This window comes from Saccostrea echinata, unplaced genomic scaffold (genome assembly GCF_033153115.1).
Source record: "Saccostrea echinata isolate AGI-Se365-2 ecotype Australia unplaced genomic scaffold, CSIRO_AGI_Sech_v1 ptg000023l, whole genome shotgun sequence".
NCBI classification, from domain to species: domain Eukaryota; kingdom Metazoa; phylum Mollusca; class Bivalvia; order Ostreida; family Ostreidae; genus Saccostrea; species Saccostrea echinata.
The window spans coordinates 12,712,381-12,738,515 of NW_026889772.1; the positions used below are offsets into that span (position 1 = coordinate 12,712,381).

Genomic DNA, 26,135 nt, shown 5'->3' on the forward strand with positions numbered 1-26,135 from the left:
ATAACTGCTATATTGCAATTTTGTAGACAATAGAAACAGCTAGGCTTGATGTTTCCATGATTTCTCTTTACATCAGAGGTTAACCATTATGTGGTGTTGTGTCTGACCAGTCAAGAAGAATTTTAAATGGTTTTGAAAAGTGAAACTTGAAATAATCATCTTCATCTTTTCCCCTGGAATAAAAAGCATACATGTACTTTAATTAAAAATCAATTGTTTAATATCTACTACATTTTTCATGTGATAACAAATACAAGTATATAAGCATATCTATTTTTATTAAAATGTATATAATACTAAGCTATTAGTAGTTAGTATTTACACCTCCAAATAAATTGCCCCAGAATTCCTGCATGTGTACTTTAAAAAGCAGGCTTCCTATCACAGGTGCTTGGGGACAGGACCCCCCCCCCCCCCCCCCATGAAATAAAAAAATATGAATACACAAGATATACTAAAATAATAATGAAGATGACATAAATTTATCTATATGTTTATGTTTTCAAATATCTGGTTCCAGTTAATCCATCTTCTTTTATAGTTTATACACATGAAGTTCATTGTTTTATTTATTTTTATAAAAAATTCATACTCTTGGATACTAAAAGAGAACTTTTAGTATCAGAAAGTATGAATTTTTATAAAAGGTTACTTTTAAATTATATTTTGGATTTTTAATTGTAATACTTTGTGAATGTGTCATAGAAATATATTTTATTAAAAAAAAGTCGGGGAGAACCCTTGGGGTACGGAACGCGGGGGAGGAGGTCCCATCCTCAAGCACCTGTTCTTCATATTTTATCGCCTTGAACGCAGACAACAATTTGTTAATTAATGAATACCCTAAATAAACCACCAATAAATAAAATACATGGCGCAGACGTATGTAGCACTAATTCATGATTACGCCAACCACTCCATACCCAGAGATTGCGCTAAATTTTGAATACGCCAATTTATGTACACATACAGCAGTGATTTTTCTACACCCAATTTAGGTCCGAATTTCGGCCCTTTCCCCTATCAAAAATTACTGATTTTTTCCCAATTTCAGTTGCTTTTTCCCCCCAGAAAAACCGTTATTGATTTTGTTATATTGAATTTTTTATGTACGACTTATCTAAATTGGAACCCTATTGCTCTCGGTCATTCATACTCTTAAAATAATAGTGAAAAACAGCAGATCATTTTGTGCGTTTACAAGACAAAGAAAAACACATGGATCATGTCAAACGTCAAACTTTCATACATCGTAAGAAAGTGTAAGATGCATGTGAACAGGCGAAACATAGCTTTATTTGTAAATCCAAGAACTAGTAGTTCTACAACAAGCATCCCTGATTCCATGAAAATCAAACTGTTTTTACACCCGGCAGATGCAAGTAATATTGCGGGGTAATTGCAGCACAATGATTAGGGTGATTTAGAAAGCTAGAAGAAAAATGATTTGTTTTAAATCATATCAGATTATATCATCTTCAATGGCTATTATGAGTAGGATTTTTTTCTTATGTCTACCAATATGGCAAAAAAAAAAAAAGAATTGAAATATAGGACGGTCACAACTAATGACAACTTTCAAAGATTAAAAAAAAAGTTAAAAATGTAGAACTGTGTCTAATTTGTTATTTTGTAGTAAATATTTTGAATAAATGATGTTACATTTACTTATATATTTTATTTTACCTGTCAATTAAGGTTTATTTCAATCTTATTGATTTTTCCCAATTTTACACAAATGTTGATGATTTTTCCCAATTGTAAAGGCCCAGGCCCCTTTTAAAAAATGTAGAAAAATCACTGTACAGTATTTTCAGTGTAGCCAATTGCAAGGTAAAAGTAAATGAAACAATTTACCATCACCTACTCCAAAAGCTGTCCCCATGCTCTAACAGTTCAATCTTCTCCAAAAGAATATTGTTCAGTTAAGATACTGTCCGATGTTCCGTGCTCACGGTCAATTGCAAGGTTTCTGTCTCCATTAGTTAATTTTGTAACTGCCTCCTGCTTCTGGTATTTAGCCTTTGTGTTGAAATAAAGATGATAAAAACACAAGAACAAAAGTTCTCTTTATGTGCCTGTATCTTTTCATCTTCTTTTTTTCAAAGCACCAGTACATCTAAAATATGTTTAAAATATTTTTTTTCAAATTAAAGAAATTCATTCTTATTGTCAATCATGAATACATACATTTACATGGGTATATTATATTTATATCTTATTAGTGTGTATTTATAGCTGCAGTTAAATCATTCTCTTTTGAGGAGCTGATGGCTCGTTATAATACTCCCCCTCAGGGGGAGTATTAAAACGAGCCATCAACTTCTCAATAGAGAATAGAGTTAAATATGTTTTGTTCTTTTACAGTGAATCTGAATTATATGACTTCTTTTTAGGCTAAAAAATTTTTTTTATGTGTTTCCGTTAAGTCGACCATCTCTAATTTTTACCCACCACCTACCGGTACTACTTTTTTGGCCAAATCAGATTTTAAACTGTATAACTGGCGGATTTAGAGGGGGGCCCAACCCCCCTTTTTGTGTCCAAAATATACATCAGATTTAATAAATCAATTTTTTGGCGTGGCCTTGAGCCCCTATCCCGACACCAAACTGGTCCCTCCCCCTTTTCAAGATTCCTTGATCACCCACTGTGTACAACGTTAACAAAAATATATGTTTTTTTATATTAAATTGCCTTGTGTATATTTTTCATTACATACAAACTTTCATCTTCTATAACATTCTCCTCCTTTTGATAAACTCTGTAGTTATGATTTGCCAAAGTAAGTTGCTTTCTGAAGCAAGCAAAAATTCCTATAATGCAGCAAATATATTACTATTAAGATGTATATCTGGAATGTCCTGCTAACATGGTGATCTTTGAATATAGACCAATTAAGTCTATTATATAAAAGAAATTATTTAATTTAAAAATTATGTCAATTTATTTGAAAAAGCTTCTTACATGTAGTTTTTATACAAAATGAATATTTGAAAAAATTCAAATTTATACCTATGCCTAGGGTTGTTCTAACCAGTTTAATTTTTTGTCTTCAGTGCAAAAGAGTCAGCAAAGGGAAATAACTCTAGGTTAATTTTTAGGAAAAGTTATGATTTGAGGGGATTGGAATATGACTTTTAACTGATTTCCCCACCTCAAATCTTTTTGCATCTTTTAGATCTAAGCTCGATCTTACTAATAATATCTTTTTTCAAAGTTTCAATTGCCTGCAAAAATTTATATGCATATCAAGAAATAGGCGCCTTTGTATTCATTTTTATGACAAATTCATGTTAATTGATCTGTATCATATTAAAAATCTTGGGTTAAATTGAATAAAATTTAGATGCACAGAAACTTTAATTACTTAGCTATAAAATGAAACCCATGTTATGTTGATAACTTTCCTACATTAAGGAAGCACGGAATTATTTTACATGGAGATGACAATCAGGTCAGTTTTGCCATAACAAAATATTTCAAAGCAGTTGCTATGGAAACCAAGGAGGTACTGTCCAAAATTTACCCACCAATAGTCTTTATATAGGGCACTCTCTAATATTATAGTGATAAAATAAAATTCCATGACAGTGCGTGGACAAGCATTTTTGGTCCTTACAGAGAATTGATGTTAAATTGTTCACTGAAACTAATTTTCACCACCTCTTTTTCAGTGTTAATTTCCCTTTATCACATTCCTGTACCCTACTGGAAGCCTTAATGTGATTTGTATATTAATTGTCTATAAAACACATTTATTCAGGACTTCATTCTTCTTAATGTCAATTACAACTGATTACAACGGCTTTGTTGATCAGTGATAAAATGGTAAGACACACTACAGTTAAAAATTGTTTGTATAAACATACAGTATGTTAGAATTACCAATGATTCTCACAGCAATTGTAAATATAATTTATCTCTCTATCATCAATTGTGTGAAGTTTAGTGAGAACCTACTGGGGGGGGGGGGGGGGTATTCACAATTCAAACCAATATTTTAGAAATTTCTGCCAGATATAGCCATTGTTTGATGGTTTTGCAGCCAGGACAAGCAGTTTTCCATTGCACAATACTTGGTTACAACTTTGTATAAAAAGAAAGAAAGAATTGTTGTTTCAAACTAAAAAAGTGTAAATTCAATCTTATGTTGTAGTGGCATCAGTCAGCACCTTGCAGGACATCAAAGTACCAGACAGCAGTGGTGGCTATGCATACACAGAGGGTGGTGTGACAAACAGATTCATTTACTGGTATGTATATTAAGAAGTGAATAAGTTCAATAAGACAAAAGGAAGTAGAAATAATGTTAAACAGAAACCAGGGAAAATGTCAACAGATTCTTATTAAAGTGAAAATTTCACATTAACATGAGCTTGACAGTGTCATTTGTAAAACAGAGATACATATATAGTATATGTAGATCTATGTAAACAAGGGAAAAATATTAAGTATTTCATTTAAATAATTAGGAGGACAACTAGTAACATTCTAGAGCTGGTGGAAGAAAGTTTGGATTACAACTTGGTGGGTTCACAGATCAGATTTCACTTCCATGACACACAGATTATAGGAGGCATTTCCATTCATGAGTCCCATGGAAATGTTGTAGTGTTTGTCGTCACTGCTATAAGCGTACATCGCCTGGTGTTTCCCCATCCAAGCAGACTCCTCAAAAATGTAAGTAGCAATACAATTAATATTTATGTATAAGTATGAATTCATGCTGATTGAAAATAAATAATCCCATGCAAATGAAAACATATTTTTGTAGTTGTAGAACCGAGTATGACATGTAAATAGGGGGAGATTTGTCAGACAGGAAGGGTTTTATTGGGGGCCCATGATATCTGACATTTGCATTCTATGTTTTGCAGTTTGAAATTCTTAATTTTTTAAATAAATGCCGATATTATTGACTACCGGTACATTCATTTTCTGTTAAAGATTTAGTCTGATTTACTCCCAGATAGTGATGTGCCGATTGTCGCCGACGATTGATTGTCGGTCATTAGAAGCTCTTCGATGCTACTAATCGATTACAAAATGAATGTCGCCGACATCGCTGACAAAAAATAATATTGTTATACTTTAATTTTATAACCAAATCCAAGTGTAAAGAGTTTCAAAGTAGTGATGAATGTTTAAAATATCGAAGGTATCCATGCCATGTTGATATTTTCACCGCCATGATTGAATATAGGGTCAGTCTAATAACAGAAAACGGATGATATTACGAGGTTTTACTACACACAGGAAAACATTAACAGTACAAACGATCTGTAAACGTAATTATAATTAGGAAATAGAAGTTCAAATTCTTAATAACTACTTTTGAATTCTTTTTAAGTAAATGCCCATTCAGTATATTTTAATGAGATTTTTTTTATTAAAAGTAAAGAAATTAATTCTTATTTTCCAGTTTATAAAAAGAAAAATAATATTTATGAATATTTTTTGTAAAAGTCTGAATTTAAATCTGAATAAGTTTAACTTTTTAAAATATTTATTTCATTAAAGGTAAAAATTCGATTATAATCGATTATTAATCGATTATGCACAACCGATTATTACCGATAATCGATTATGATTTTTTTCCGATTTCCCATCACTACTCCCAGGTAATTTCAGGTTATGGAGTCTACATGTATCTTCAAGTATAAAGCAATGATCATAAAAAACTTATTGACGACAAACATATCATTTAAGTATTGCATGTCTAATCTCCCTATTTAGAACATTGGGTATACGCAGAACAGCCATCCAGTTCCTTCAATATTCAGTTATGCATCAGATCTAGAAGGTCTTTGGAATAAATATTTACTGAACCATGGAGGGAATTTTTCATCCCAAATTCAAGGCGCAGCTTCAGCCCAGAACGGAGAGGGTCAGGCTTTGTTTGTCCTCAGTAGTAATGAGGGGAGTATCCTCCTAATAAAAATGCCTCCCCTTAATGTTCAAGGTAAAGGATAAATACGTGTGAATTGCAGTTTTTTTTATTTTCAGATGTAAATCCATATCTTCAGATGTGTTTTAATGTCAGGAAAATTGCTGATAAAGTGTGTCATTGTCATAGATTTTGATAGTACTTTTTGATAATTGGGTAGTCAAGATTTTTGCCACATGAGAATATACATGTATGTTTCTTTTAATAATATTTTCTGTAATTTTGGATATTGATCAATGGCTTTCTATTTTTTTTTTTATGTCCCAGGGATTGTCCAGCAGTTTGAGCTCTCTAAGTCCTCCATGATGCAGAAGCTTTGGACAGGATTGGTGCCTGCAGCCATGAGGTTTGTCAAAAGTGTTGTCAGTCTTAAAATTAAAAAAACAAAAAATATGTATTTGTCCAGTAAGGCCAGGAGGGGGCCATATTCATAGTTTGTGATATGAGTATGTAGTAAAAATATTGTAAAGGTTCTTTTGGACAGAACAGAATGCCTACAACCAGTCAAATAATATGGTAGCATCATTATATTGTGTTGGTTCAAATTTGTTCCAATCATTCTCACCTGTTTGATTGGGGCTACAATAGGGGTGTGTATACTACAATAGGGGTGTGTATACATGTACATCACTACCAGCAATCAAAAAAGAATTGTTGTGTTGTAAGAAAGTTAAGAACTTATGACAAATGAAATATTTTAGATGACAAAATTTTACTGAAAGACTCCAACAATATTAATGTTCATTGAGATACTGTATAAATGATATCCCAAGTAAAAGTTTTCTTTAAAGTACTTTCAGAAATTGGTTTCTGAGATTCAAAACTCTGCATTTTAAAATTTATAGGGGTAGTCATGAATCCTTAGAGTCAGCGACAGGATTGGTCATCCATCCGTATCGGGGTGATATGTACATCTTTGCCATCTGTAGAGATCACAGGCTCAGAGTCTGGTCAACCAGGGTAGGTGTTTCATGTTCTAAATGACAAGTTTTGCTCATTTACTGTCAAACATCATATTGAGTCTAAGTAATACTGTACGTGTACATAAATTGGCATATTCAAAATTTAGCGCAATCACTGGGTATTGAGTGGTTGGTGTAATCATGAATTGATCTACATAGGTCTGCACCGTGTATTGTATTTATTAATATTTTTACAGTATTCATTGTTGTCTGCGCCAAAGCTGCTAAAATATGAATCCTGCTTTTTTAAGTGCACATACAGAAATAAATTTGTTAGATTTAATTGTATGCTATGTGTTTTAATTCACTGAATCAAAACTTGATAGGTTTGGAGTTTGGTTTAAAGTAACTACATGTAGCAAAAGTACATATGTATTGCCAAGTAGTCTAATAAATCTACTTTCCTTTTTTGCTGAAATGACTTTAATATCTTCTGCAGACTCATGAATGTGTTGCAATATACAATGTGCTGGAAACCTGTCCAGAACTAAAAAATGCACCACCTGCAATAGGTAAGTAATTCTGGAGACATGACAACTGCATGCAGAAGTTAAGGAAATATGCAACATAAATATGATCTATATTCTTTTATTCCCTCTAAAACTGAAGAGTTCCAGTAATTGATGGACAACTTTTGTGCAACTTTTTTAATGCCTAATGATGCTATACAATTATTCTAGAACAAATTATTAGGAAATACCAGCTAGAATGAAATGTTTGGTAATTTTTGTGTATTTTTCTTTAAATAACACAAAGATTTTTGTCATTTGATATCTATTCAACCCCCTAGATATGGATGCTGATTTTTTGTACAAGAACATCTAATGATACTTTGATTTAAGAATATCTTTGAAAGTTATCAATGGATGAGTTTTTTTGTTAGGTACTTTATGTACATGTACGACCTCAAAATTTTTATTTGCTATAAAATCTTTGGACATGTATATCTTTTAGGGTCTGGTCATAAGCTGGTGAAGGTGATGACTAGTGATGCTGTCAATCTTCTTCTCTGTGTACATTTAAATTTTGCCAAAAGAAACCAGGTAACTGTGTCATAATGGTTAATACTTTAGTTCATAGGGAAAAAAAATTACAATATTTCTTAATTTTATAGCATCAACAATATACAAACATAGTTTTTTGTTATAATCTAGTTTTGCTTTCTCCAACCTCAACTGTTGAGTGGGAGGGTGCAGCCTATACATATGGCCACAGTGGTGGGCGTGGCTGAGGACCTGATTGACTTCTGTGTTACCTCTGACAAACTATGGACCCTTTGGACCAATAGCTCAGGAGAGAGCATAGCCAGGGTGTGTCACATGTCAGGGTGAGTATCATGAAAATCAGTAGAACAGAGTGTGTCACATATCAGGCTGTGTGTGTTGTAAAAGTATGAAGATTTGTTTATTTGTTTTTCTTGGCAAATTTAAAGGTTTTTAAGGAGGCTGGGGGGTCAACAAATTAACCACAAATTAACCACCAGATTTAACTTAATTTTTTAGATATGATATCTTAAGCTGTCAACTATCATTTGGCAAAGAAAAATTTCAAAAATTTTAGTTTTAAAATTTGATCATTTTCTATATCTTCATATGGAGCTCTTCTTCTAAAGGAGATCAATATAGTCTAAAAATGGCCACAACCCCCCAGCCTCTTTAAAATTGAATGCATATTTAACCAGATATGATAGTTTATATAACTAGAAGTGTAGATCTTATACTGTTAATATGTATACTTTGTAAATGAAAGTATTGCATGGTACATTTTACTTTTTATCAAATATTGCTTGTAATCTTTATTCTGAATGAATAACTTGACAGAGACCTGAGAGATGGTAACTGGGTGGAGGTAATTCTTCACCCCTCAGATGGAGGGGAGATTCTTGTCAGCCAGCACACTGACCCACGAGAAGTCTACATGGAAAAAATGTTCCAGCCCAAACGCTTTAGTCTGTATGACATCCACAAAGCACTCAATGTAAGGATTTTTATATGACAAAATAAGCGGGTAAAAGTGTAGATACTCACTTAATTGAAAAAGAGTTATTCCAATTACATATTGAATAAATTTCATGTGATCTAAGCTTTCCAAAACATAAAAAATGAACTATGATTCAAGCTGCCAGAATGTAGGAAAGGACAAAGTGACCCAAACTGTAATAAAAGTTATTATATACCTAACTTTGTATCACTCAATTTTACTGTTGATTTCTCGCAATCACGTGACGGTGTGATCTGACTTGTTATAATATATATTTACCATCCAAGTGTTTTTATTAATTCTGTTGGTATTGTTGTAGGTATACAGACGCTCTATGGATGCTAGTGTCCCAGCTGACCTAAACATCGACTCACTGAAACATGAAGTTACAGAGGCTGTGGAAGATGCTGTAAGTAATAACAGTAAATGTGATAGGAAAACAGAATAGGATCAAGCAGAAAGTAGATTATGAACTCTATTTAGATAAGGTAAACCTCAAAATAATACAACTGCTACAAAATTGTCAAAGCACATGTATATACATATATGTAATTGAAACACATCTTAATTTTAATAAGTTGTGTAGACATAACTTTGATTTTGTAAATATTTTGATGTTTTGTAGATTCGTAATTCTGCAATGGCCAATGAGATTTCAGAAGAGGAATACTGTGAGTTACAGATGGAGCAGTGGTCCAAATTCTACTCTGGTGTGGTGCAGTACCAAGAGGTATACCATTCTGACAGAGTTAAAGTACTCATGTCAATAGACTTTGTTGTCTGTAGAAAAATTTTAAAAAAATTATATTATTATTACCTACTGGGTACATAATCTGCATTGCAGGTTGGAGGAAAAATGAAAGGCTATTTTGCAGATTCAAACACAGGACTTGTGTGCATTATCAAGAAGGTATCTATATACTACACATCAGTAAACATTTCAGTGTACATTGTATAAATAATAAATTACAAGTTGTTTATGTACAATGTGTATGTTGTGTTGATTTCAGGGTGGTTTGAGCTATGTGCGACCTTGTGACCCCATTGAAGAACTCTATTTAGGAGATGGTCATTGGTCAGCCCAGGACTTGGGTAGGCTGGTTTTCTGTGTTTAAATTGCAGAGTTGAGTGTAAGTTTGTTAACCAGTTGAAGTACACATGTACATGTGTGGCAAAACGTCATTTCTGTAGTTCATTTGTGAAAGTTATTATTACCTATGATGCTTCCAGTTTGATATACTGTAAACCAACATTTATTCGCGTTTGAGAAATATTAGCAAGTTTCGCGACCTACATTTACTCGCGAATTTTAATCACCGCGAACCATTTATTTTGCTTTGTATTTGTAGAGAATGTTTCCTGAGTCACAGAAATTAATCGTCGCGGATTGATTTTAAACTGACGAATTGCGAATAAAAGTTGACGTGAATAATAGATGGTTTACTGTATCTTTGTTACTGCAGATCAGGAAACCTGTGCAGCAAGGATGCATTTTTTTTTTGTCTTTAAAAGTATTTTTCAGCACATTTCTACATGTACATGTATATCTTTAAAAATTTTCTTTTGAATGAAAAAGAAATGAGAAAATGATTATTTTTTAACTGAATTTTATTTCTGAACAGATGAAATAACAAGGAGGGATGTGAAGACACTGGGCAGGTGTCTGAGTTTAATCAATAGCAAGATCTCGGAGGAAATGGTTGTTCAGTTTGAAGATCAGCTGTTGATGAAAGAACAACCAGAGGAGGCAGTCAGAACTATTGTGGAGGATCTGTTCTTTAACACAAGGTTAGGAAGATTTAGTCAACCTTGTATAGAGATCCCTGTTTATTTGCATGGAAATGTGCCCTATACGAAAGAATTATCTTTATTTTTTAAAATGTTTCAACACTTCAGATACATTTATATGCTGTATAAAGCTTTCTTTTCCCGTACTTTTATGTCCACTGCATGCAGAACTGAAATTGTGAAAATGTTTACATGTACATGTAGTTGTTGAATATTATGGTGAGAGTAATAGAAAGAACAAACTTCATTTAGGGCCTTTTTTTCATCCTTTGAATTTCTGAAAAATCAAAACTGTCCAGTTTTTAGTTGACATTGTTTTAAATATCACTAATGACTTGGACAATTGGTGACTGCATATCGCTTTAAAGTGACATAATGAAATAAGTCTTTACATGTATTCCCATATCCTGAAAATTTCTGCAGAAATAGTCAAAATTTAAACTGTTTTTCAATACAGCCTCTGATCCAAAATATACATTTATATAATGATGGCACTGTTTGTGAAGATTATAATTTTTTTTTTTAATCTTTTGGATTGAAGGATGTGCTCATATTTTAATTCTTTTTTTAAGGTACTCAAGTACACGTTTTCTGCAAAATTCTTGACCATTGCAATTTCACAAAGCTTGTGTTCCAAAATTTGGACTTTCAGAGGAAAATATGTCATAAGAAATGAAGGCACTAAAATCTCTTCCTTATATTGATGTTTGAAATGGGATCTAAGGTGTTAGTCAATTACAGTCTACCAATAATTGGTATATGACAGGGCCATTTTATACATAAAGTGAATCTAGCTCTTTAATTGTGATAATTATATACATTTATTTGTTTGAGAAATTTGCAAATTGAAATACACTGATACCTTTTGAACATTAGCACAAATTCAGTCTGTTGGTCAACACTCCTATGTGCTGCAGTAACTTAAGAACTTCTTCATCAAATGACTTTATATTACATGTATATATGTAGGGAATTGTAAAAGGAAAATTTTATGTTGAATGTTGTGGTGTTCCTCAAAATAAAACAGCTGTTGTTCATTGATAAGTACATGGTTGTTATCATTTGATGATAATTCAGTTGTTGTCTTCTAACAGCTTGGTGGAGATATCGCTGGATTCCCTGGGAGCTTTGGTACAGAACATACACGACCTCCCTAACTGTCTGACAGTAGTACTTAATTCACTGGATCTCACCTACGGAGCTGGCATGGATGAGGAAATTGGTAAAAATTTTGTCAATGAAAAAAATCCAGGAGAATTTCTCAGATTAAGATGTTTATTTTTTTTATGTCTCTGATGTTGAAATGTCTTTGGTCATTCAATTTTGCAAAGTACATGTAACTAAAAATATGTGGTACATGTATTGCAGTTTGAAATACCGAATATTGTTTTCTTTGTAATTAAATCGTATCAGCTAGCTTGTAAGATTCCCAGTTGTGAACACAGAATCTTATCCTTGTTTTGCAGTATGAGTTCACAAAGGAATTTTAAACAAATATCCATGTTTTGGTACATTTGTAGATATGGAAAGTGAGCAACAGCTAATAAGTGGTCAGATACTGACCAGTGACTCAGCCATTGACCTGTTGACCACTACCCTTCAACAGACCTCCGAGACAGGGTTTAAGACACTCAGGGATTTATTGGTGTTTCTGACTGCTTCCATCAGCTTGGGAGACAGAGTAAGCAAAGCTCAAAATGTTTTGTTGTGGCATACCTAAAAGACATATCTTGTGTATTTGTTTCAAGATGTAATTGATTTATGTTTGCCCATGAAAATAGGGATAAAAAACAGTATTGCCAGTGAAAACCTAATTACAAGGGGATAAGCATTTTGCATCTTGTATCAGTTGACTGTCTGAAAAAGTACATTAACTTTGTAGCTGAGAGGCAACTTTTTTTTTGTAGAATGAAATCTGATTCGTGCTATCTTAAAACAATGTCAGGTATGCTCTGCTTTTAATGCAAACTTTTTTGTTGGTATGAGCATGGAAAAAAGCAGAAAATCTTTCACTTTTTTCAGAAGTGATCAGGATTCATTCTGTAATAAAGATATGATGTAGTTGAGTTTACCTTGTACATTGACATTCACTGACTTGACTTCGTGTTTGTTTTGTCAGGACGGTATAACCCCAGAGATTAGTGAGGCAGTAAATGACCTCATTCCCAGAACCAGCTCCTTGCTTCAGTCTTATGCCACACTAAAGTGGACCTCTAACAAAGTGGCTACTCCAAGTCATTCAAATTCAGTGTAAGTCAAGTCATGTATAACTACAACATTTGCAGAGTGAAAGTGGAAAAATCATAATACATGTCCCTTTTACATGCTTGTTCAATCCCCTAGGTTGATAAGATACCAATATGAAAAATGAATCTTATGATCTTCTGATTTCTGAATTCTGAAAAAGTGTCAATGAATTTTATTGTCATCTGCTTTTAGATCGAAACTTTTCATCTTGTATGGCCTGTATGTATTTTAGGGAACTGAATCTTCGTCAATTGGCCACTCTTGAATTAACAGATAACTCTGGATTAAGCAGCACACAGAGAGCAGGTTAGATTGTCATGTATTCTTGTTTCAAACACAGTTTGAGGAGGATGGGGATTAACATTTGAGTTCCTTTTCATGCTAATTAAAACAAAGCCAAAGGCAATTGTGAAAAAAAGAGTTGTAGCAGTAGGGGCAGTAATTTTTGTGAGCATGCTTACAATATCTGTTTTGTACTGAAATGTTGAAGACTGTTTTATTGAATACTAGAAAAGCTCAAAAGTATGATCTGTAGATAACATAAAGACTGAATGACACTGAGATTTGAATTCAAAGATGTATCATGAACTCTGCTGTGTTTGATTCATTTCTTCAGTTACAGTATTTTTTTTCCAAATTAATTTTACAATTTTAACATTTTTTTCCAACCCTAGGGCCATGAAATTCACAATTTTGGAAGAGGCACCCTTGCTCATCATAACTATGCACTTAGTTTGTTCCTAAATTATGACAGTATAATATTTTAGGGCTTTTCCAGGAAAAAATGTACGGGAGGGTTGGACGGCACTTCATATATTTTTGTATGGGTAGTGGGTCTGGAGCAATTAAATTTGTATGGGTGGTTGTCTTCACTCGATATATTTTTAGATGGGTGGTTGTATTTACCTTCACAAATAATCAAGTGCAAAGTACTTCTTTCCTCTCATTTTGTATAAATTGGTAAATACTGATATTTTCGTCCTAAACAGTTGTAAAGTGTGTTTACATTGAAAGTGAAAGTAGAATCGAACAAAACGGAAACAAGGGCAGATAACTATAAAAGCATGTGCAACTGTGACTGCAATGACAGTGGGGGATTGGAAAACGGATTAGTTGTGCTTTGGACTCCCTGGTCCAGTTTTTTTTCGCCAGTTTAATCAAACATGATTACATTGGTAAATTAAATGATATTAGAAACAATCAGAAAGATCGTTTTATTTTAAACCGAAAGTAGAAAAAAACGTATCTGATAATGAACGTTTTAGAGCATGACTACGGAGTTTGCAAGTCAAATATTCTACTTTATACCACATACAGAGTAAAAGGAAGATGAGATATGAGTTTGAAAACAATATGAAATATATTATGTCAAAAACATGCCAGTCCTTAACCTATTAAGTGTTAACTTGTCGAACTTGTATGCACCAATGGTCTAAGTTGTTAGATGGGATTAATAATTCATTAAATATATTTTTTAAATCAAAGTTTTCACTTCACAGACACTGCCTACAGAAGTTTAGTCCCCCCCCCCCCCAAAAAAAAAGAAAAAAAGCAGGAATCATTTTGTTATGAAAAGGTGAACAACAATTGTTGAGGATAACTAGGCTATAATTTACAATATTAATTTTAATTAATTGTAGGAATGTCATTTCTACTAGTACATGTGTACACATACTTGTAAAAGATTTACCTAAGCTTTACAGACTAAAAAGTCATGCATCAGAACAGATATACAAATCACTATAATAAAGACTTTCAGTGGTGTGTATCATAGGCCTAAAGGAACATATTTTTTTAAGCTGTAGCAGGAACACAGGGAACTGTTTTACCAAAAAACTTATGACTAAGACTAAAAACTTTAGTTGTTCATAAAATCTTACAAAACTTATGTTTCTGTTAAAAATTGTTGGCATAAAACTATCTTATTTTTTTTCCGAAAGATTTAAAACATTTTTAAAGTAATGCAAAAAAGAAATTTATTTGCATAATAACATTTTGATCTTAGTCATAAGTTCTTTTGTAAAACGGGCCCTGGTTGGATAGATGTCAAAACCCAACACTCATTCGGAGTCAGATAAATTACAATAACTGAAAAAAGTAGATAAAATTTTATTGAATATATATGTGTGACACAATTTTTTTTTTTAAATTTAGATGGGTGGTTGTATCAAAAGCAATTTTAAATTGATGGGGGGTGGGGTAGAAGGTAATTAAAAATGTATGGGTGGTGGGGTAAAAATAAAAGTGCCTTCCAACCCCCCCATACAATTTTTCCTGGAATAGCCCTTAGTGAAGACCTCATCTTTTCCAGCAACCTCCAATTTAACAGTGGCAGAGCTCTTTATCAGAGGTATCGGTGGAAGCCAGGCACGAGTGAACCTGACTCGTAGAGAGAGATTCCTCGACAACACAAAACAGATATGCAGCTGGGCTGTTTTAGGAATAACCAGGCACATTCAACTGTTACTATGGCCTCTTAATGAAACCTTTGTGTTCCCAGAATTCCTAGCTAGCTGTTGTCAGTACCTTCCTCTTCAGGAGTATTCATTTCTGCTGAATCATTGGTGTGACATGAACCCTGCCTCCAGGAAGTTTATGCTGGGACTCTGTTACCTACACTTTGGGTAAGATCTCCTTGTAGTGTTTTTGGAAGGTAAGCCCAGTAAGATGTTTTCTGTTTGAAATTTTCATGTTCTCAATCTTTTGATACTACTTGAATATGTACTTAGTCATAATTTATATTAATTTGCATATACATGTAAAGCTGTCATCAGGGACTTCCATTTATTTTCTATCATGGGTCAGTCTTTCAATTTGTCCCCATATCAAGTCACTCTCTTTCTCAGAGATCCCTTTAGTGGACCATTTTAAGTATCCTTAATGGTTTTCATCTCTTTCGTTCCCCTGGTGGTGTCCATCTCAAAACAATTTTTACTAAATAGTCTAATTGATTTCTATAGGTGTGTTTAATCATCTTCCTCTCTTTTGCTTCATTTCTTATGATATGCCATCTCCTGTGGCTCTTCAAAGTAGATTGAGATTAAAAAATGCGTAAAATCCTCTGGAAGCACCTTGTTTGAAGGACGACTAACTTGTTGTTTTTAGCATATACTGTATACAAGGTTATTTTCGCCCCTTGTTATTTTCGCCCTTTCACACTTGTAAACAATTTTGCCCCATCTTAAATTCGCCCAGTCACAGTTTTGTTTAAGAAATTATTCTGCATTCTTTGATTTCGCCCCGTTTTAAAATTCGCCCATCTGTGGGTAGGGCGAAAGGGGCGAAATTAAAACGGGGGCGAAAATTTCCCTGTATACAGTATGTATGTTTGATCCCCAAGATTTTGTATGTAGTGATCTTAATTTGGGTTTAGATTTGATCTTAATGTACATGTCCATATAATTTTATTTGTACATGAATATTTTAACATGTTGAATGCTCATATTCTTCATGATAGCAGTTGACTAGAGATTTTGTATGTTGGATATTTCAGGGAGCCAGAGAAAGCTGCTCAATGTTACACTGAAGCTAAAGAGGGCTTAGAAAGGGAGCCTTTCTTACGACAGAGTCTGCTACAAACATACGAAACTAACCCACGAACACTTGAAGTTCTGTACTATCTCAAGGTAAGTGAAACCCTTCTTACGACAGAGTCTGCTACAAACAGATGAGACTAACTTACAGACACTAGAAGTTCTGTACTTTCTAGGGCTGAAACAATTCACTGAAATATTGATACTGTTCAATATAATTGCCCAATTCAATGTTCAATTCATTATTTCAATTTTCAGTTCAATACATTTCTTTTTAAAATCGAGTTCAATTACACCTTGAAATGGATCAGGCTCGACCTCATTTCAATAGTTTGACACACTCGAGGGAGCACTTTGATTTTAAAACTGTCACTGTCAATGGAAGGCAAGTAACTGAACATGAAATGAAAAGACAGTGTGTGTAGAATTTGTTACAATATGACGTTAGCCAGAAGGCTTGGAATACTTCCAATATGGCAGCCCTCCTGAAACGAAAGTTTGCGATATCAGTGAGTGACAATACTGTGTCATCAAGTAAAATTCCCCAACGTCCATCTACCTCCATACTGGTGTTAAACTCAGTGGGAACAATGTTGACATGCTGGATTTTCTCAAATAAAGTCTTCGAGTTCCATGTGACTTGTATTAGAATGGCATTTTATTTAAAATTATTTCATCACTTTTAATCTAAAGAAGCACAAGAAGTGATCTTTATTGTATCACCAACTTTTTACTTGTCTTCAAATTTCAAATGGTGTTAATCTCAAAATGTTGAAATATTTTGTATTATCCAGTGTATACACCAGTACTGGCATTTCATTGACAGGTTATCAGACAGTTTGAGGAGTTAGACTGTGCTGACATGGTGGTTCATTTGGCTAGGACGGCTATTAGTATTGCAGATGAAGATGATGAGAACACGGTAGGTCAGGGAATACTTCTCCTTCCTGGATGAAGCTGGTTAATTAAAGTTTTCATTCCATAAAGAAAATATCTTGTGAATACTGTTTGGAAAGAATATCTGATGAAATAACTAATCGCCCATCATGAAGTGTATCAATAAAAAAGTTAGCTATTAATATTTGCTAAGATATTTAGTGAAAAGAATTTTTTTCCTATAGGCAACCTTGTGGTCAAAGATGTTTAAATATCAACTTGAGCTCGGTCACAATGATGCAGCGTACAATGCAATGGTCAGCAATCCAGACCCATCTAGGTAAATGAAAATTTCAATCAGTTTAAAGCTTTTCAGGCTTTTCAGTTTTCATCCTTGAAGATAACCCTAGGGAGACATGCATGGTACAAAGACAATGTAAATTGTGTGAGCTACTGATCAAGACTTGTGAAATTTTAAGAAACAGCTTTTACTCTCCCTGAAAAAAGTACAAGTTTTTTTTGACATAAGGTTTTGTCTGATTACAGGAGGAAAGACTGTCTAAGACAACTACTAGTGACCTTGTGTGAGAGAGGTGACCTTCAAACACTGGTGGGCTTTCCATACATTGATCTCCAGGATGAGGTAAGTTATTACTCTATCATTCTACTCAACTTGTCTAAATTCTTGGGAATATAGTTTTTGGCCTGTCTGTCTGTCTCTCTGTTTATTTGTTACTTTAACCTTAGCCATAAATTTTGAACAGTTTGTGCTAGGGCTTTTATATTTCACTTGTGTGTTCCTTGTGACAAGAATTTTCTTGGGTACCAACAATTTTGACCTCTTTGTGACCTTGACTTTGTAGTTAAACCTTTTGAAAAACTTATCTTTGCCATGAGCTGCTGTATTGAAGGGGGGGGGGGGGGGCATCAGTGTTTCACAAACACATCTTGTTCTATTAAAGGTCATGTTGAGCAAAGTCCATTGAAAGCAGGAAATTATTTCAAACATGAAGAATTTATAACTACAGGTAACTCTTGATGGCTCGAACTTCGATCTCTCAAAGTTCTTGATTGCTCGAAGTGAGTCTCCGGTCCCAAATTTTTCCCCTATATAACTAAGCAAATTTACTCTTGATTTCTCGAACTCTTGATCTCTCAAATCCCTTGATCCCTCAAAGTTAGAATGCAGTCCTGCTATGCATATTCTATTGGAATTTACCCTCGATACCTCGAAGTGACTATGTCTACACAAGGTTACGTAATTAACCTCTTCACCTGGACATTTAAATGGCCCCAGGCAGAAGACGCGGTACTCAAGGAACAGGATGTTTTTTTCAGGTGACACTTATACTGCGAGATGATAATCGATTTATAATTAATAATATTTTACCTATCTGCTATTAAATTAATTAACATCGACTGTCTTTCGATAATCTAAGAGACACAGCGAAAAGTAGAAATTTGGTACAAGACGAGACACTAATTAAATTTTTACTTCAAGTCAGTGTCAAAGTTAGTTGAAAAATGAAAAATCAGAAACTATGCATAACAGTCTCGATGTCAATATGATGACTTTTACTGGACAAATACCTACAGGTCATGTTTGGTATCAACATGTACAAATAGTAAATGCTATGTACGATGCTGTAAAATGTCATTTCATTTAACGAATGCATAGTATGATGTTCTTATTACATAGAATAAATAAATATACATGAAATGACAATATCCTTTTTTTTGCTTTACTCAGTTTAATAAATTATTCACCTGAAATACGAAAAAATATCTTTATTTTATAAAAACCACGTGTAAAAGGTTAGCACTTGAGGGAAAATCATTACATCCGGTAAGACTAATTTCAAAACCTGTCAACCAACTCGGAAAATTCTGGACTCTTGAAAACTGGAACTCTTGATCTCTCGAAGTTTTTCTTCGGTCCCGTGGACTTCGAGGTATCGAGAGTTACCTGTATTCTGTTTGTTGTTTGATAGGTTGTATCTATCCTGGAATCTCGAGCCAGAGCTGTGGACATTACAACACAAAATTATTATGATCTCCTGTATGCCTATTATGTGTCCAGAAACAACTTTGGAAAAGGTTTGTATGGCTCAGATCAAAATACTGATACACTGTATATTTTTCTCTGAGGGTTTTTAAGGTACATGAAGACCCTTGTTGGAAGTTCGAAGAGAGTCATCAATTTGTGAAGTCTGTGTTTATTATCACTAAAAACTTTTTTTTTTTAATATTTACTGAGTTTGATCTATAAATGTACATTTAAGTACAAAATGTATGTATTTTGGCCACTAGAACATTTTTTCACCCACTACTCTGTTGTGTGTTTTGCAAAAAAAACCCATTTAATTGCTCAAAGTACTAACTGTAAATTCTTAATCTACCTGTATATATAATTGATTTCAGCTGGGTCTGTGATGTATGAGCATGGAATGAGGCTGGGGAGAGAGGTAACCTCCAGACAAGGGCTCCAGAAACAAGCTCACTGTTACCTAGCAGCCATGAATGCCCTTAGACTGGTGAACCCAATGTATGCCTGGATTGTAAAACCCACCACCAGCATTGACCCTCAGGTAAGAAAGATAATGTGACAAATAGTAAGGTAATGTCATAAATACATGTATGATAATTTGCTTTATGTCTTGTAGATGGTAAAGGGCATCATGTCAGGCAAACGTAACATTGAAGGAGACGAAAAAGAAATGCAGAGTAAGAGTTTTTAAATTAACATACAATATACATGTACTTTTGAACATTAATGTATGGAGTGTATTCTATACTGAAATGAAAAAGAAACGCATACCTTATTATATAAGGTTCGCATTTATTACTATGCGAGACAATGATAGCCAAATATAATTTTATATAACAGCGGTTTTTTTTTTCCTTATATAACTGGTACTGATAAACAGTACCATTCCCCATGCCGAAAAATGCTAATTTTTCCCAATTTTAAAAATTCCCAATTCAACTGCCAAGCAACAGACTATGATGACATTGTATTTCTTTTATAATGAAACATACAAGTTGACTAATTCTTTCACTTTCACTTACCGGTAAATCGAAAGTAGAGATTAGTCGTAATATGGCGGGACCTGTGGAGGAGACAGTGTAGTGTCATACATTTTGACAAATTGAAAGCATGAAAATGCAAAAGGCAAGGGACATTGATATGAAAAAAAATAAATACTTGTTTATTCTTTGAAACACAGAATAATAGTTAATGAGGTTGGAATAAACACAAAATATGTTTTATTTGTTTAAATGACAGAAAATTCTCCTTTGTTCTACTTTGATGCTACTTTTCCCAATTGAACCAGTACTGGACCCTTTCCCAATTGGTAGAAAAAAGTGCTGTATAATATTTCATTCATATTTGTCATTAATCAAGGCAGCTACTAGCTGTGTCAGTGTGATATAATCAAGGCAGCTACTAGCTGTGTCAGTGTTATATCATATTTATCTGAACATAAATAGATTAAATACAAGTAATTATTTTCACAGCACCAAAGAGAATGGAAGTACTGGAGTTAAAAGACATTGAAAGGGAGTTCATGTTAGTTGATGCTCGCCTTCAGCTGTTGAAACATGACAAGACTAATTCTGTGGGATCAGGTGAATATTGATAGAAGAACATGTATTCTGAAGCAAATTGTAAACGTCTGAGGTTTGATACAGCCACAAATCCAATATTATGATAAATGGATCCAAGATTTCAAATTAGGGATAGAGTTATGGGGATGCAGGGTTAAAAAAAAAATAAGAAGAAGAAAAACAATTAAGATCACATAGTGATGGTTTTTATGCTGCATGTATTTCAAATGGTCAAAATACACGTAAATTACTTTTTAAGCCTTTTTGCAGAGATTATTCAATTTTCATAGAAATAAATGGGGTGGTGGAGTTAAAGGGACTAGTTTGCATGCCTGACCCCCTCATTCTGACACTAATTTTATCATTTAAGACCAGTATTTTTTTCAGTTCAGGAAGTAATGGAAATTGTGTGGCCTTATTACTGTCATATTCAATTCAAGGACAGACACCCAAAAAAATTTACATGCAAGACCATCATAATCTTACTGGTTTTCTTATTATACATGTAGGTCCCACACCAGGAGCAGATGAGATGGTGGGCTTACTGGTGAATGCTGGGATGTATGATCGAGCTCTTACAATATGTCAGATGTTTGATATGAAGCTGACATCTGTGTTCGACAGTCTCGCTCTGAGGTATTAAAGTTACATGTATGTCAATACTTTATTATCCATGAATTAAGGTTGGATGCTGGGGACAAATTACAATGAAATCCCCTGCTGAGATTTGAACCCAACCAGGTTATGGTGAATTAGGACCACCCCCCCCCCCCCCTTTTCAAACACACAACATGCACAAATACAAATCTTAGGATTCACAACACAGATTTTGGGTTTACAACACATGTATTTTGTCCATAGTAATTTGACCCTAGATCACTGTTTTGCACTTAAATATCAAATGACTGTGGAGATGTGTGAAGAAATGAAATCCTGTTGAATTATAATGCTGAAGGTATTGTTTGGAGGGTCTAGGTGTTCTGATATATCTTTTCATTGATTCCGTTTCCTGTTCCAGGTGTGTGAATCTTGCTAAAAGTTGCAGCCATTCCACACTAGCAGACAGTACGACCTTGACCCGGGCTTGGGACTGGCTCAAACTGAACAGTCTGACAGCACCAAGCATTAAAGAGAGCAGGTAAAAGAAACTCTTACAAAACATTGTCTTATACTGTATGTACATTTATCAATATGGAATATGAATCAATTCAAGTTTGACACTCATTTAGAATCAATTTTTAAAGGCATAGCAATCAATTTTATTGTAGACGTATACCGGTACATAAATATTTTTTAGATTTTTTAATCAGAAAAAAGGCTCTAAGTGGTTCCTCAATTTGCTAATAATCGCAAAAATAAAATAGTGAAAATATTCTGATGACATTAAAATATTTTTTAACCCCCCCCCCCCCCCCCCCAACCCCTACCTTGAAAGTTTTCATGGTAATATAGAGAGAATTATGAAAACATACTCATACAGTTTAGATGAAATAATGTTCAAATCTTTAAAAAAAATAAATTCATTGAATTCAAATAATTTTGTTGAAATAACTTTCAATGGTTGACCTTGTGAATCTGTGTTTTACAGTGCTGCAGACACTGCCTGGAGCCTCCTACAGTATTACCTAAGGATCCATGAGGATAACACAGCAAGACTTCATCGCACCATCGTAATTCGTCTTCTCTCTCAAGGCTTCCCTCTTCCATCCTGGCTTGTCAAATCTTACAAGGTAAAATACACTGTGCTTGTCACACTTGACTGGACTTCTATACTTTTTAGCTTAGCTGAGCCAAAGGTGCAAGAGAGCTTTTCTGATCAAAATTTGTCTGTGGGTGTCGTCAGCATAAACTTTTCACATTTTCAACTTCTTCTCAAGAACCACTGAGCCAATTTCAACCAATCTTGCCAGAAAGCATCATTGGGTGAAGGGGATTTAAGTTTGTTTAAATGAAGGACCATGCCCTCTTTTAAGGGGAGATGAATAAGAATGAAATCAATTAGATTCAAATTTTTTTGTTGTTGAAATCATGACCCCTGGGTAGGGTGGGGCCACAATAACTGATCAAAGTTTTACACAGGAATATATTGGAATTTTTTTTTTTTTTTTAAATCTGCTTCTCAAGAGCAGCAAAGCTATAATTAGTCATATTAATGTTAGGGATGTCAAATATATTTCCTAAGTCAATTATTCAATTTTATTATTTGAAATAGTTGAATATTTGGAACATTTTCTGAAATAAATTTTGATCAAAGACTAAGCAAGACTTATTCTTTGGGTAATTCACTGGTACATGACATATATTTATGACTCAAAAACTCTTTCACTTAAATTTATTAAAGATTCATAAGTGATATTTTGTAGGAGCTATCCTGAGGTTATATACATGTACATACTAAGAATTCTGATTTATCTCAAATAAGACTGTAATGACTAGTGATACTTTGTAGGAACTGAACTGGTCAGAGCTTCTGAGGTTGTATACAGATTATGACCAGTTGGAGGATGCTGTTCTATTGACCATAGAATATGTGGACGCTTTACTGGGGACATACACAGGGCCTGATTGTCCAGCATTTAATATTAAGGTAAAAAAATTATTTCTACGCAGGAGATCTTTTTAGCTCACCTGAGCTGAAAGCTCAAGTGAGCTTTTCTGATCACCCATTGTCCGTCATCTGTCCGTCCGTCCGTCCATCTGTAAACTTTTCACATTTTCAACTTCTCAGAAACCACTGGGCCAATTTTAACCAAATTCGGTACAAAGCATTCTCAAGTAAAAGGGAATTTAAATTGTTAAAATAAAGGGACAAACCCCCTTACAGGGGAGATATTCAAGAAAAGACAAAAATAGGGTGGGGTGATTAAAAAATCTTCTTCTCACGAACCACTGGGCCAGAAAAGCTGAAACTTACGCTGAAGCATTCTGGGGTAGTGTAGATTCTAAATTCTAAAAATTATGACCCCCGGGGGAAGGGCGGGGTCAAAATAGGGAATCCAAGTTTTACATTGAAATACATAGAAAAAATCTTAAAAATCTTCTTCTCAAGAACCACTGGGCCAGAAAAGCTGAAACTTCTGTGGAAGCATCCTTCTGTAGTGTAGATTCTAAATTATCAAAATCGTGACCCCCGGGGGAAAGGCGGGGCCACAATAGGGAATCCCAAGTTTTACATTGAAATATATAGAAAAAATCTTTAAAAATCTTCTTCTCAAGAACCATTGGGCCAGAAAAGCTGAAACTTACATGGAAGCATCCTTGGGTAGTGTAGATTCTAAATTTTTAAAATCATGACCCCAGGGGGCAGGGTGCGGCCACAATAGGGAATCCAATTTTTATATTGAAATATATAGAAAAAAAATCTTCTCAAGAACCACTTGGTCAGAAAAGCTAAGACTTTTGTAGAAGCATCCTGGGGCAGTGTAAATTCTAAATTATTCAAATCTTGGCCCCTGGGGGTAGGGTGGGGCCACAATAGGGAATCCAAGTTTTACATTGAAAAATATAGGAAAAATCTTTAAAATCTTCTTCTTAAGAACCACTGGGCCAGAAAAGCTGAAACTTATGTGGAAGCATCCTTGGGTAGTGTAGGTTTTAAATTGTTAAAATTATGACCTCCGTGGGTAGGGCGGGGCCACAATAGGTATTACAAAAAAAGTTGTCTGGTGAAGAACAGCAGGGCCAAAGTTATTCAGGTGAGTGTTGTGGCCCATGGGCCTCTTGTTTGTGAAGTATAAGGTTAAGATTTCATAACTTGACCACTTCTGATTTAACGTTTCTATAATGTATACATGTCAGGATCTTGTAGTAAGCATGGCATATTTATTCCTAAATAATATTTACTGTGGTGGATTTAAAATTGGTATACAAATGCTTATGGCAGTGTCAAGTGTTGAAATATATGCTCAATGAAATGGAACTTTTATTTTCAGTCATCCCTCAGGCCTACTCCTTTAAATAATTGGTTACCTTACACCTGTATTGATCAGCTGCTAAGGGCCCTCAAAGATGTCAAACAGGATATTCTCTATGAAAGGGTAAGCTTTCCTATCGTATGTATTTCAAATTGTCCATAGTTCACTTCAGTGTCACATAGTTTTTACACACCATGAGGGTATCCATTACATAAAGGCAAACCAAGCTGAAAATAATTTGAAGATGGAAGGAGAACATTTTTAGCTCACCAGAGAGGAAAATGCTGATATGGTCCTATAAATTCCCCTGAAGAAATGAGGCTCCAAAAAAGATAAAATAAAAGAGGTCCCCTACAGGATAACTGAACATTATACAAATTTAGATAAAAACAAATATAGAGTAAATGTGACACTATTAGTTTGAAAAGGAGTTGGATGGTACTCAGGTGACTGTTAAGGCCTATGGGCCTCTGATTTGATAACCTTTGTAAAATAAGATGATAAATCTTCATAATTTCCTTTTGAAAATGATTGTTGATGTAATTATGTAATGCTGAGTGAATTTTCTTTCTCAGCTGTCAGAAAAACTGGAATACACTCTTGCCAACTACCACCAGAAGATGAGGAATATATCGGACAAACTCTTACTGAGATAACAATAGCTTACCTGTGTTGTAACTTTGAATCCTAAGAAGAAATGTTATGTCATTACTTAGAAGAGAGGGGGCATGCATTTATGAAAAGTGCAATAGGGAGAAAAGATGTTTGACTATCGTGTACTGGAGAGCTAATATTTGAATGTTTTTTCTATAACAGTTTTTGTATTAAAGTATGTCTGAATAAATTAAATGAAAGCTTTCTATATATATTTTATGGTTTCCTATTATTTTATCCCTTTGTCTTCAGAACTATGACTACCCAGATGATTCATTGAAGACCAAGCACAATTGCATTTGCGGGGAAAATAAATTCCCTGAATAATAGGGGTGCAACGGTACACCAACCTCACGATACGATACGTTTCACGGTATTCAGTTCACGATACGATACGTATCACGATACATGACAAGGTTAAAAAGTCTTTCAAGTTTGTCATCATAATTTTTTAAAACTTGACAGGGTTGTATGAAATGTTCATATTTTTTGATAATAATGATTTAAAAAATCATTTTTTTAACTTGAATTGGATTGATAGGTAGAACTTTGAGTCGTGACAATATTCTAAACCAATGATGAACATTTACAGGGAACTACGGGGACTTTTCCCAATAAATTA

At 34.0% G+C, this 26,135-nt stretch overlaps 1 protein-coding gene across 1 annotated transcript in view; it reads left to right on the forward strand.

Moving 5' to 3' along the window:
- Positions 1-25,727, forward strand: part of LOC133191212 (nuclear pore complex protein Nup160-like) — a 32,225-nt gene extending 6,498 nt beyond the window's left edge. Inside the window, exons 2-34 of the mRNA XM_061326948.1 lie at positions 4,160-4,256; positions 4,476-4,683; positions 5,740-5,965; positions 6,218-6,296; positions 6,796-6,910; positions 7,352-7,424; positions 7,867-7,955; positions 8,067-8,239; positions 8,733-8,889; positions 9,212-9,301; positions 9,518-9,622; positions 9,737-9,802; positions 9,903-9,984; positions 10,515-10,680; positions 11,775-11,902; positions 12,201-12,361; positions 12,800-12,930; positions 13,160-13,233; positions 15,239-15,551; positions 16,421-16,553; positions 17,287-17,382; positions 17,582-17,676; positions 17,883-17,979; positions 19,328-19,433; positions 19,758-19,924; positions 20,000-20,060; positions 20,856-20,966; positions 21,455-21,581; positions 21,964-22,083; positions 22,534-22,675; positions 23,395-23,532; positions 24,878-24,982; positions 25,435-25,727. Coding sequence (XP_061182932.1) covers positions 4,160-4,256; positions 4,476-4,683; positions 5,740-5,965; positions 6,218-6,296; positions 6,796-6,910; positions 7,352-7,424; positions 7,867-7,955; positions 8,067-8,239; positions 8,733-8,889; positions 9,212-9,301; positions 9,518-9,622; positions 9,737-9,802; positions 9,903-9,984; positions 10,515-10,680; positions 11,775-11,902; positions 12,201-12,361; positions 12,800-12,930; positions 13,160-13,233; positions 15,239-15,551; positions 16,421-16,553; positions 17,287-17,382; positions 17,582-17,676; positions 17,883-17,979; positions 19,328-19,433; positions 19,758-19,924; positions 20,000-20,060; positions 20,856-20,966; positions 21,455-21,581; positions 21,964-22,083; positions 22,534-22,675; positions 23,395-23,532; positions 24,878-24,982; positions 25,435-25,515 — 4,112 coding nt within the window. The 3' untranslated portion in view covers positions 25,516-25,727. The remainder of the gene's footprint in view (positions 1-4,159; positions 4,257-4,475; positions 4,684-5,739; positions 5,966-6,217; positions 6,297-6,795; positions 6,911-7,351; positions 7,425-7,866; positions 7,956-8,066; positions 8,240-8,732; positions 8,890-9,211; positions 9,302-9,517; positions 9,623-9,736; positions 9,803-9,902; positions 9,985-10,514; positions 10,681-11,774; positions 11,903-12,200; positions 12,362-12,799; positions 12,931-13,159; positions 13,234-15,238; positions 15,552-16,420; positions 16,554-17,286; positions 17,383-17,581; positions 17,677-17,882; positions 17,980-19,327; positions 19,434-19,757; positions 19,925-19,999; positions 20,061-20,855; positions 20,967-21,454; positions 21,582-21,963; positions 22,084-22,533; positions 22,676-23,394; positions 23,533-24,877; positions 24,983-25,434) is intronic.
- The last annotated feature ends 408 nt before the right edge of the window (positions 25,728-26,135 follow it).